The sequence below is a fragment of the Neoarius graeffei genome, chromosome 23, assembly GCF_027579695.1.
Source record: "Neoarius graeffei isolate fNeoGra1 chromosome 23, fNeoGra1.pri, whole genome shotgun sequence".
NCBI classification, from domain to species: Eukaryota; Metazoa; Chordata; class Actinopteri; order Siluriformes; family Ariidae; genus Neoarius; species Neoarius graeffei.
In genome coordinates this window covers 28,399,203-28,411,712 of record NC_083591.1, presented here as the reverse complement: position 1 = coordinate 28,411,712, position 12,510 = coordinate 28,399,203, and the positions used below count along the sequence as shown (strand labels likewise).

At 38.3% G+C, this 12,510-nt stretch overlaps 1 protein-coding gene across 2 annotated transcripts in view; it reads right to left on the bottom strand.

The window, feature by feature from the left end:
• cadm3 (cell adhesion molecule 3) overlaps positions 1–12,510 on the bottom strand; it is a 436,972-nt gene that overhangs the window by 28,622 nt on the left and 395,840 nt on the right. For both annotated transcript variants that reach the window (XM_060906020.1, XM_060906021.1), the window contains 2 exons: positions 9,556–9,726; positions 8,373–8,463 (listed from right to left, as the gene is read on the bottom strand). In XM_060906020.1, coding sequence (XP_060762003.1) covers positions 8,373–8,463; positions 9,556–9,726 — 262 coding nt within the window. The remainder of the gene's footprint in view (positions 1–8,372; positions 8,464–9,555; positions 9,727–12,510) is intronic.

Genomic DNA, 12,510 nt, shown 5'->3' with positions numbered 1-12,510 from the left:
ACACATACGGCATACTTTGCACATGGATTGGTGACACCCCAGAGGGGCCCAAGACAACATTTTCAATTTTCCAAAACATAGGATTAGTGCTAATCCAACACACTATTCATTTCCCATAGGCTACATGCTCATGCTAACACACTGCGTGCAGCCTCGGTGGGGAATCCTCTCCCAGACTCACCTGAGAGTTTCGATTGTACAGGACCTCGCAATCAGCGTTCCTCGCTGGACACTTCTGCTAGGAAGTGTTTTTATGTAACATCATAGATTGAAAGCAGTCTATTATGTTACCTCAATTGTTTTTAGCATGCTAATATGGCAGCAGAAAATTGGTGATAGAGCCATCATACACACTCGCCTCCCTGCACATAAAGCTTCAGTTACCATCAGGTGAACTGCCTCTGTGACTCTATTGTTTATACTGCAATGTGCAAACATAACAGTAATGGCTAATGTTATGTTTGACCCCGACTCCTCGGGTAGACTGCCCGATTCCAAGCAGCTGTATGACCAAACCCTAGGACCAACACAGCCCCTGTGAAGAGCACCATTCAGGTTCACGGGCCATAACTACTAGTCTATATATAATCTAATCCCTAACCCTTCACAACCTAATTCACACCCTATACATAAACAACCCACCCTATATATTATCTACCCCGTCCTATACATTATCTAACCTAGCCTTAACTACGACCTATACATGTTCTACCCCACCCTTAACCACGACCTATACATCATAACCATAACCTAACCTGAACACATACTATACATAGTTCACGCCAAACCCTAACTTTTCCTATAATCCAGCAACCTGAACTTCACCCTATACATAATCTACTAATCCAGCTCACTCTACCAGTCAAAATTTTGAACACATCAACTCATTCATAGGTTTTTCTGTATTTTGACTATTTTCTACATCGTAGAACAATACTGAAGACATCAAATCTATGAAATAACATATGGAACATATATGGAATTATGTGGTAAACAAAAAAAGTGTTAAAATATGTTTCGTATTTTAGAATCTTCAAATTAACCAATGTTTACCTTGATGACAGCTTTGCACACTATTGGCATTATCTTAACCAGCTTTGTGAGGTAGTCACCTGGAATGTTCTTCAATTAACAGGTGCCTCGTCAAAAGTTAATTAGTGGAATTTCTTGCATTCTTAATGTGTTTGAAGCCATCAAACAATAAATAGTAAATAATAAAAATACAGTAAATAGCCCTATTCCACAACTGTAGTAATCTGTATTATGTTCAGAACCTCTCAACTAAGTAAAGAGAAATGACAATCATTACTTTAAGACATGAAGTGTATTTTAATTAATAAATAAAAACAACAACAACAACAACAACATTGAATTCAAAGGTGTGTCTAAACTTTTGACTGGTACTGGATGTAAACTAACCTTATACTTCACTTGACCTGTATCATACCCTAAATAGAACCTACAACTAACCACACCCACAACTGAATCACACACTATATGTAATCTACCCCAACAACTCCCTATAACATTAACCAGCCTTGAATATATCCATACACAAATTCCTGTACATAATCTTTCTTAACCAATCTAGGTTTCTGGACTTTTTGGAGTGTTGGACTGATTTATTTCATGATGTTGATTAAGTGACTAATTTTCTGACTTTTTTGAAATTTTAAAACACTGAACAAAGATTAAGAACTACAGCTGTAAAACCACACCCTACTCTGGGGCAGCCATGGCCTAAAGGCTGGAGAACCAGCCTTGGGCCCAAAGGGTTGCTGGTTTGATTCCCTGGACTGTCAGGAAAATCCATGGGCAATACATACATACCCAACCTGGGTGTGTGTGCGCGTGTGCTCATTGCATGTCGCTCTGGATAAGAATGTCTGCTAAATGCCTGTAATGTGCACTGTGTTCCATCTGTTAAAGTGTTAAATTCTGACCTCTAGACTTTGAGAGAGTGACAAGGCAGTTGTTGGCTAGGAAAGCAAAGTGAAGCCTTAAAACTCAGCAGTTGAGAGAATAACATTCCAGCTTGCTTCCCACTATGTGCATTTGCTGTCACTTAATCAGACAATATCTAAAAATGTAAGCATATAATTTGGTGAGCTATAATTTTCTGCTGGCAATTAAGAAGATTATGCTTGTGAAAAAAGTAGAATCTTCTTTTGCAACTGCTTTATTCTGGCTGAGTATCAGATGGCAGTATGTAAGGATGCATTTCTAAATCATTCTCATTTTGCTTGCATTGGTATTCAGGTTTCATTTACCTATAAATAAAGAAGTAGAATAACACTTGAAATGAAGAGGAAATGACTAGACTCTCAAAATGACTAGAATCTCTAAATCTCTAAATTAATTAATGAATAGAAGATTAAAACAGGAGTATTTTTTCTATTTTCTTATGCTCATATACTGTAGTTGCTTTGTTGATGCAATAAACCATGTGCAATAAATTAGCTGAAGTCTCTGAGAGTTTGGCAATTGTTGAAATGTCAACATAAAAAGACATATCAGTCAGTGTTACACTGGCCAGTTGTTCAGAACATAGGCTGAACAAATGTTAACAACCTCAAGTATACAAATGACAATAACACCACCACCTGGGTTTGTGTACCATATTATGCTTATGCATTAAAGTCAACTCTCAACATGATGCATTAAAACTGGAAAAAGTAACTGAAAAAGATGCTAAATAGGAGCTACATCAGACGAATTACATTAATTTTCACATTATAAACAATATAATTATTTTTACCTGCTCAAAGAATCCCCCAAAATGTTTTTAACAATCATCAAAAAGAAACTACAAACACTTATCTCAGAACCTAACCTTGGCATTTTGTTGGCATTTAGAATTTCCAACAGTGAGATCTCACTCTTTTGTTTTGATTTTGCCTTCCTACCACTATACATTGTAATGGGAAAATAAATCCAGCTTGCATTTGATTGCTGCAGGATACCTTGTCAATAAAATGTTAATGGTAATGTTATGTTCTCTTTATGCTTATTTGACACAGACATATATAAAATACATGAATTCCAAACACCCTGCCAATAAATATGCATTATTGTCAAGGTGTTTGGAGTGAACATATCTCAGCCCAATACCAGACTACAACTGGACAGCAGTAAAACATTAGCTGAATGCAAATTAAATTTGTAAAGGTCATAGACAGTAATTGTCATATAAAACCAAATTGTTTAGTTAAAGATATGGTTGCCTACATTGGGGCATCAGGGCCCAATATTGAAAATCCACCATCCTGACATGGCTTCAAAACCAATAACTTAGAAAAATGTTTTTGTTTTTGCCAATTCCTTACACACAGAGTGAATGCTTAGACAAAAGCATCAAAACCTTAACTTTTGTAACCATGCCTTGAACAAAGGCACCGAAATACATACACATTTATGCTTCACACTTTGTTTGCAATTCTGCAACACACTTCTTACAAAACACTACACACAGTTTCTTGTATGAGACGCTTTGTTCAAGAATGAAATCTCTTGCAATCATTGGGAAAAATACTTCTATTCAAAATGCAAAGCATACCTGAAATTGGCAACACCTAGGACCCCCCCACCTCACACACACAGACATATGAAAACTCATACACTAACTGATCACCAATCAGTCTGAGTCTTCGTACTGAAATTAGACCTTAGGTAAGCTCACCTCTTTTGTGAGAACTTCGCAATAATGACAGTGAAAACAAGCAGAAGAGGGAGAGGAAGAAGAAGAACAGAGAGGAGTAGGGAGAGAACAAGAACAAAGAAGAGGACCAGCCAATAGACAGAGACATATTTCCAATGACATTAGGGGCCATTCTGGTGGACAATGTCATAAATCATGGCCTGAAGATGAGGGAGGCTAGGCAGAGAGTCCAGCCCAACCTGAGTCATAACATGGTAGCATCCATAATACTGACATTTAGACTGGAGAACAGGTAAGTCTTCAACTTTCTACATTGAAATGTACCTTTGTAATTGTTGCACATCATTCTGCATCACAGTACAATACAATGTAGTCCTACAATCTTAGGGCTATGCTCTTCAGTGAAAAAAAAAAAGGTATAATGCTCTGACGTACATTTAATACACAGCATGTCTCAATTCGCATACTTCTGTACTTACACTTGCTATTTTGAGTGCATAAGTTTGTTCACACCAACAACTATGACAACATGCAGTACAATATTAGTACCCAGATGATGCACTCAAAACAGTCAAAATATTGAGTGTGTAACACTGCACACTTCTCACCCTCAATAGTCACCATCTTGGCTGCATAATGGAAGGGGAGGGATCACCAACCTATTTCCAGCCAGTTGGAGGAGGGTATATCATTGATGCCGATGGCAACATAATTTCCATGTCAGTGGAAATACCTACGCAGACAGGCGAGGAAAAATAAAAACGCAAAATAAATAAATTAAAAATATATATATTTTTTAAAAAGCCGGTTGATTTTTTTTTTGGCGGGCTATGCAACAATCACAGTCAAATGTTGCAATCATCATGTCCTGTAAGTGCACAAGTTGCCACATTTGATTTGAGACAACACTACCCTGTTGAAATTCATGCATTATGCAAGTAAGTACATGGTGTGCACAGTGTACTACGTGGAAGTGTACTAACAGAAGTACGTGAATTGAGACACAGCTACAGTTTTGATGTTACAGTGTACAGTATGACAATATAGTGACAATATTGACAATAATATGACATATGACGTGAATAATATGACAATATTGTACAGAAAAGGACCGAACCAATGACATCATGTTCTTGCATTTTCTACTGAACTGACAGATGACCGCCTGAAGGTAGAAGGCAACGTCTGTTCACCAGTGAACAGGAACTGGCCATTGTCAATATAGTGTTGGCAAACAACACTATCCGTCTATATCAGCTATGAGAGCAAATCATCACAGAGCACACAGCCTACCATAATATCCACCATGTCAATATAACCGTGTCAGTATGTGACCGAGGCAGGTGCCCCTATTCTGGGTTTGATGGGGGTGGGGTGGGGTGTCTGTGGGGCACCGACCTTGCCTGTGGCTTGTAGTTTTGACTAAATGTGTCTGTCCCAACCCACCCCCTAATCCTTGTGTGAAAATGTAGATGTAGTCCTGTGTTTTGAGTTACACAATATTTGCATAAACATATACAATGTATGCATTTTATGTTACAGAATGTCCTGGACTTTGATACAGCTGTGAAGTCTCATGAGTTCAATTACAGTGAGGAAGCTGGATTCAATATACCGGTAGCTAAAACCAAACACTGGGGCCGAAATGTTATAGGACAAAAAAGAAACATCACCTTGTGTAACATCATTAGCCTGTGAGGAATTCTCCATCACCATGCCACCCTAGGTCCCTACAATATTGCATAGAAAATCACATTTCTGGATACATGTAATGCAGTTGTATAGGACAGACCAGAGCAGTCCAGGTTTGTTGTCGTCTGGGATAATCTTACTGTCCACTATGAGGTGATGTGACCAGACCCTAACAAACAGTGTGATCCATAAACCATCCACCCCATCCCTTACAACAATATTTTCTGTTTACCACTGCACTATAATTTTACTGTAATTATTTTTGTTTCCATGAGTTTAAAGCAACCTATTGTATTGATTACTGTAATTCTATATTTCTTTTTTCTACTTTACTTTTGGATTTTTTGTTATTGTTGTTGTAAAAATCTGCAATGGCAACAAACCAAGCTTTATATGTGTTTCTTCTGAAGTGTTTCTATTTCTGAGTTCATTGATATGTGAGTAGATGTACTGTACTGGAACAATCTTTCACAGAAACCTGTATAAGAAAAATTAAAAAGGTATACAAAATTCTAAAGACAGCAATGCTTTGTATAAAGTACATTAGTGTGTTGTTCCTGCTTTGAAAGAGTAATTCAAATGACATGTGTGTGTATCTTGTTGCAAAAATGCCATTTTGAAAAAGGGCTGTTAGATTTTGATTACAAAGTTTCATTTTGACATAGAAGTGAGATGTTTTCTCCAAGTGTTGTGTCTTATTTGGCTTGTGTATAGAGTTTTGACACAATGTCGTCATGTCCGTGTTACTTTCTGGCTCTCCCTTTTAGTTATGCTGTCATAGTTAGTCTTGTTGGAGTCCCAGCTTGCACTCAGCGCAAAATGTATACTGTTCTTAATCTTTAGGTGACACTGGGCATACCTAACAACCTGTGTTTTCTCTCTCCCTCTGTCTGACTCTCCCTCTGCCTGTCTCTCTCTGTTGCATTACATGTCGATCCTGAGACACCAGTGATGCTGACCTCTTCTGCTCTTTCAGACCTGCCTGGTCCATCCTGATGCCCTACGTCTGGCTGCAGTCTCATCACATCGCTCCTGAAAGCCCTATATGGACAGTTGAAAGACAGACTTGGAAGATGGCTCTGGCCCCTTATAATTTTGCTACAATGGTTTAGGACTACAATTGATATGATAACTTTAGGACTGCAGTTGTCATGAACAGTCTTGCACTCAAATCTCCATCAATGAACACTTGATAACTTCAACAAAATAGACTTCATGCTAAAACTATAATGAATTTCCTGGTAACACTGTCGTGCTTTATGACTATATAGGACACAGTTATAGAAACAAGTTATTATAATCACGCTATCTGTTATCATCCAGAAGAGAATGGGGTTCCCTTTTGAGTCTGGTTCCTCTCAATGTTTCTTCCTCATGTCGCCTGAGGAAGTTTTTCCTTTCCATCGTCGTCACAGGCTTGCTCATCAGGGATAAATAAATTTATCTCATCTCATTATCTCTAGCCGCTTTATCCTGTTCTACAGGGTCGCAGGCAAGCTGGAGCCTATTCCAGCTGACTATGGGCGAAAGGTGGGGTACACCCTGGACAAGTCGCCAGGTCATCACAGGGCTGACACATAGACACAGACAACCATTCACACCTATGGTCAATTTAGAGTCACCAGTTAACCTAACCTGCATGTCTTTGGACTGTGGGGGAAACCGGAGCACCTGGAGGAAACCCATGCGGACACGGGGAGAACATGCAAACTCTGCACAGAAAGGCCCTCGCCGGCCGCAGGGCTCGAACCCGGACCTTCTTGCTGTGAGGCGACAGCGCTAACCACTACGCCACCGTGCCGCCTAAATAAATTTATTTGGGATAAAATTAGGTCAGATGTTTAAATTGTTTAATTTTCTGTAAATCTGCTTTGCGATAATGTCTGTTGTTAAAAGCGCTATACAAATAAACTGACTTGACGATGAACCAAATTCCACAAGAAGTGTGTAAGCAATTTAAAAAAAAAACTGTAATAGGTATTACGTTATTTACATTATTAATAGGTACTGAATTATTTAAAACTGACAAATAATTTTAGCAGATTTATAATTTAACCAATTAAATTCAAAAAAGTATTGCATGATAAGGACATCACAAAGATATGATATGATTCTTCAAATTATGAAACTACATGCAACTGAGTCTGCTTTCCACAGTGCCAAAATGATAAAACACCTCAAGGACACGAAGTTCCTGAACTCCTATTAAGTTGGCATTCATGCAAGTTGCAAACCGACTAATTTACAACCGTCTGGAAGCATTTATGTTACAGACAGAATTGTGAAATGGATTTAAATCCAATTTCACTGTAACATAAAATAAACTTTTTTATACCTCCAATCACGTGCCTTTAACCCTTTAAGTTCTTTTCACTACTTAACTATGAATATATTGTTTATCCCTTTGACCAAATAACTATACAATTGTAAAATTCCACGGCACTTTTCCCTTATCTCTTTTATTTGTAATATACATAGTATATGAAAATAATGACAGAACATGCCTTCACATGCTTAGAGATCAAGTGGTCACAGGTGGGTGTTCATGGAGATCATGTGACAGGCACTAAAAACACCATTTTTCAGAAAGGCCAGTCTTTTGTTTTCTTTAAACTTTCATTTTCCCTCAGGTGCCATGAAGATAAATGAAACAGTTTTTCTAATTTGTAGAAAAACTACAAATTAGTTTTTATATTAATTAGAGAAATTAACCCACTTTAACCATTTACTCCATAAGGGTTACAGTAAGTGTTTTTCAGATGGGTCTCTTTCCCTAAAAAATAGGGAAAATGCAGAGAGACAGAAAGTGTGAGAAACAGAGCAAGGAGACAGCAAGAACAAAGGAATGTAAGAGATGATTTCAGGAAGAGAAAGACAGAAGATAAATCAATAGGCTGACCATCTCAAGCTTTGTCTATAATGAACAAATATCAGGATGTAAGTAAATATGCATTTGACCACTGATATGTGTGTGTGTGTGTGCGTGCGTGTGTGTGTACTTTGTGTGTATGCGCATTCTTACTCAGGGTTTCCGTTCCCCATGCAATGCAGAGAAAATCTCTCTCCCTCTCGAGGCAGGTCGCTCTCAGGTTTAATCAAGACACTCGGGGAGACTTGAGGAAAGACACACACACACACACACACATCTGTCTTACTATCCTTCTGAGGAACTGACGTTGACATAATTATTAATGCTATGCCTAAACCTAACCTTAGTAATGAAAAGGAAGCTTTTTAGTGTTTTTCTTTATTTATATATTTATTTTTGTTAAACAACAGCAACAACAATACTTTCCTTGCACATTACTGCCATTTTGATGCTGTTTCCTTGACTGTTTACGTCTGGTTACATTGTTTGCACATTTGCACATTACTGCCCTTCTGCTACTACATCTGATCATTGCCTTATTTTTGTATTACACTACCTATTTTGCACTACATTTAACCTTTATTTTGTACTACACTGGGTGTTTTTGTTGCTTTTGCTTTTGTTTGCTTTTATTTTTGTACTATAATGCCTTACTTTATATTACTTCTTCCGCCTATTAATTTATTTGTAATTGGCATTCATGGTGGACAGCAAATTAAGAATTTCATTGTGCAAGTGGACATATCCTTACTGTGCATATGACAACAAACACTTTGAACTTGAACTTGCGGGGACCATCCAAATGTCCCCAAAAGGTCAAAATGGTCAGATTTTACTATCCTTGTGGGGACATTTGGGCCTCAGTAGTATATAACACACACACACACACACACACACACACACACACACACACACACACACACACACACACTGATGTCTGTAGCAAAGATCAATTGTGGGACAATCACTTTACAGATATTGGACTACAACAGGTTCATAAACCCTCAAACTTGCAAGAGTAAAAACGTCCCTTTGAAATGCCCATGCAGTTACATGCTTTGTTTTTCAAGTTCTGTGTTGTTGGGGGTTTTTTTGTTTGTTTTTTAACCTTCAACTGTTATTAATCTGTTAATTACAAATTATCCTGTGTTAAACCTGCCTGTTAGTGTTTTGACCAATGCCACAGACATTGACTATGTTTTCTTGACTGCCCACAATAAACTGCATATTGTGTTTATGGACATGAATCCTGCCTTCCACTTCCACACATGACACAAAGTGTTGCATTAAATTGTGTAATGCTGTGCCACAGCTATAATGTGTGTATATATCTTACACAGCACACTCAAAGGCTGTTCTGTCCTTTTCTCGCCATTGGTGATGGATGGATGGTCCACAGCACAGCTGATCATGGCATTGTTATCATTCCTGGTCACCGACAGCGTGAGCTCACTTGTCACTATGAATGTTGTACCATCTTGATTTGACTCCACCACATTAGGATCGGCTTGATATAATTAAAAAACAAAACAAAAAAACAAACAAACAAAAAAATCAGTGTCAGATAGATCATAATTAGCTCAGGTATGATGATCCAGCTAGCAAGTTTGTCAAGATTGTTACTATAAAGTAAAAACATACATAATTCCTTGCAGACTGTCAATTATGAAATTAGCAAACTCAACAATCTTTGATTAACTTCCTATTTACTGGCTACAGAATTGCACATATAAATGAATTAATTGTTGTATCTTATACATTCAACCCATACAGCTATAATTTATTGCATTAAAACCACCTGCCTAATACTGTGTAGGTCCCCTTGTGCCACCAAAACAGCTCTGACCCACTGATGCATAGACTCTACAAGATCTCTGAAGGTGTGCTGTGGTATCTAACACCAAGATGTTAACAGCAGAATCGTTAAGTCCTGTAAGTTGTGAGGTGGAGTCTCCATGGATTAGACTTGAATGTCCAGCACATCCCACAGATGTTCAATTGGACTGAGATCTGGGGAATTTGGAGGCCAAGTCAACACCTTGAACTTTTGCATATTTGTGCTATGGACAGGGGTCAGCATGGGCACTTTGACTGGTCTGTGGCTAAGCAGCCCTATACGCAGCAAGTTGCGATGCACTGTATGTTCTGACATCTTCCTATCATAGCCAGCATTAACTTTGGGCTACAGTAGCTCTTCTGTGGGATTAGACTAGACATCAATGCACATCAATGAGCCTTGTGTGCCCATGACCTTGTCAGTCACTACGTTTACATGCACGTCCAAATCGAGCTGCTGTTGGTAATCGAGCAAAGGGTCCCAGCAGGGGTGCCAGAGAAATCCAATCCTACATGCACAAGTGAAATCGGGCTATTGTGCAAGGTGCATTGTGCACCCGAGCCACACGTGGCGCTACATGCCCCATCGTGTTGGTACACTTCCGGTTGTCGTCATGAAGAAGAGCTATAGTGTTGCCAGATACTGCTGACGTTTTCCAGCCCAAAACATGTTCAAATCCGCTAAAATGCACTTAAAACCCCCAATCTGGCAACACTAGCAGTTCCGTGTTCAAGCTGTTAGGCTTGCTCTAACAGACTATGGCTACAAACTGTCTGGCGCAGACCACTGTTTTGTAAGACAACTTATTTTGCACAATAATATTTTTCTAAAGTCCATTTTTTGCTTACAAAAAAATATTTTTTTTGCTTACAATTTAACTTATGTCTTAATAAACACACAAAAAGTTCAATTGTTTTGTTTTTATTAACATTCTTCAGATGTTGTGTGTGTATATATATATATATATATATATATATATATATATATATATATATATATATACACACACACACACACACAAATACAATGACTTGTTTATGTACACAATTCACAGCTATGCAACAGCTGTACAGATGTATTTGGTGATACAGTAAGTGAGCTAAATTTTAACAGTGCAAACAATGCCACAAAAAGAAAAGATTCATGCCGTTGTCATGATTCGTTGTCATGCCGACCGAGGCTGTTGTGTTTCCCGCTTGTGGTCTCGTCACTCGTCACTTCCGGAAGTAGCTCGACAACTAGCTCGATGATACATGCACAAAGTAGCTCGGCAGAAATCGCATAAACTAGGTCGTGTAGCTCGATTCCGAGAAATCAAGTTCGATTCAATTTCAGCCGAATTAAGGTGTATACATGGCATTTTGAACTTCGATTTCAGTCGAGCAACGGCAGAAATTCGATTCTCTCTATGTGCATGTAAACGTAGTGAGTGGTTCACTGGTTGTTCTTCTTTGGGCCACTTTTGGTAGGTACTAACTACTGCATACCAGGAACACCCCACAACACCTGCCCTTTTGTAGATGCTCTGACCCAGTTATCTAGCCATCACAATTTGGCCCATAGTCACTTAAGTCAAAGTCACTTAGATCCTTACTCTTGCCCACTTTTCCTTCTTCCAACACATCAACTTTAAGAACTGACTGTTCACTTGCTGCCTAATATATCCTATCCCTTACTAGTGCCATTGTAACAACATAATCAGTGTAATTTGCTTCACCTCTCAATGTTTTTTTATGTTATGGCTGATTGGTGTACACATATAGTTACATTTACAGCATTTGAACACTTAGGCAGATCGACATATTTATCATATTTTATACAACTGAACAATTGAGGGTTAAGGACTTTGCCCTAGGGCCCAGCAGTGGCAGCTTGGCAGTGCTGGGATTTGAAGTCATGACCTTCTGATCAAAAATCCAAAGCCTTAAAACTAAACAAAATCCAAAAAATAAACTCCTTAATACTGACAGATAATATCCATACAAGACATGTTTGAGTGTTCACTTGTTCATATGTGTACCTGTATACTATGTACAGATTTTATTTTAAAAGAAAAACGATGTCCCTGGGCCCTGACATCTTACTCTTTCCGAGATTCAAATTTCATACTCTGAGCACAAATTGTGATGTCACCGACTCCAAACATGACTTACCAAGGCTAGTGGATTGTGAGGACAGATCATGTCTAAATTGTTGTAAACAACCCTAAAGTAAGGTGACCAGATTTCTGAGAAGAAAACCAGGCATATTTTCAGTTCAGCGGTGAAAATATCATTAAAAGATCTAAGGTTTGCATCTCTGTCATAAAAATGGGGGACATTTCTGTTTTTCATGTATTTTGATCATGCATTGCATAAAAAGTGGGATTTTCCTCACTGAGTGCACTGTAGGCCTATTCTGCAACTGCTTTAGGTTAACATTAATTAAAGACTATGTGAAAATCTCTGGTATGGG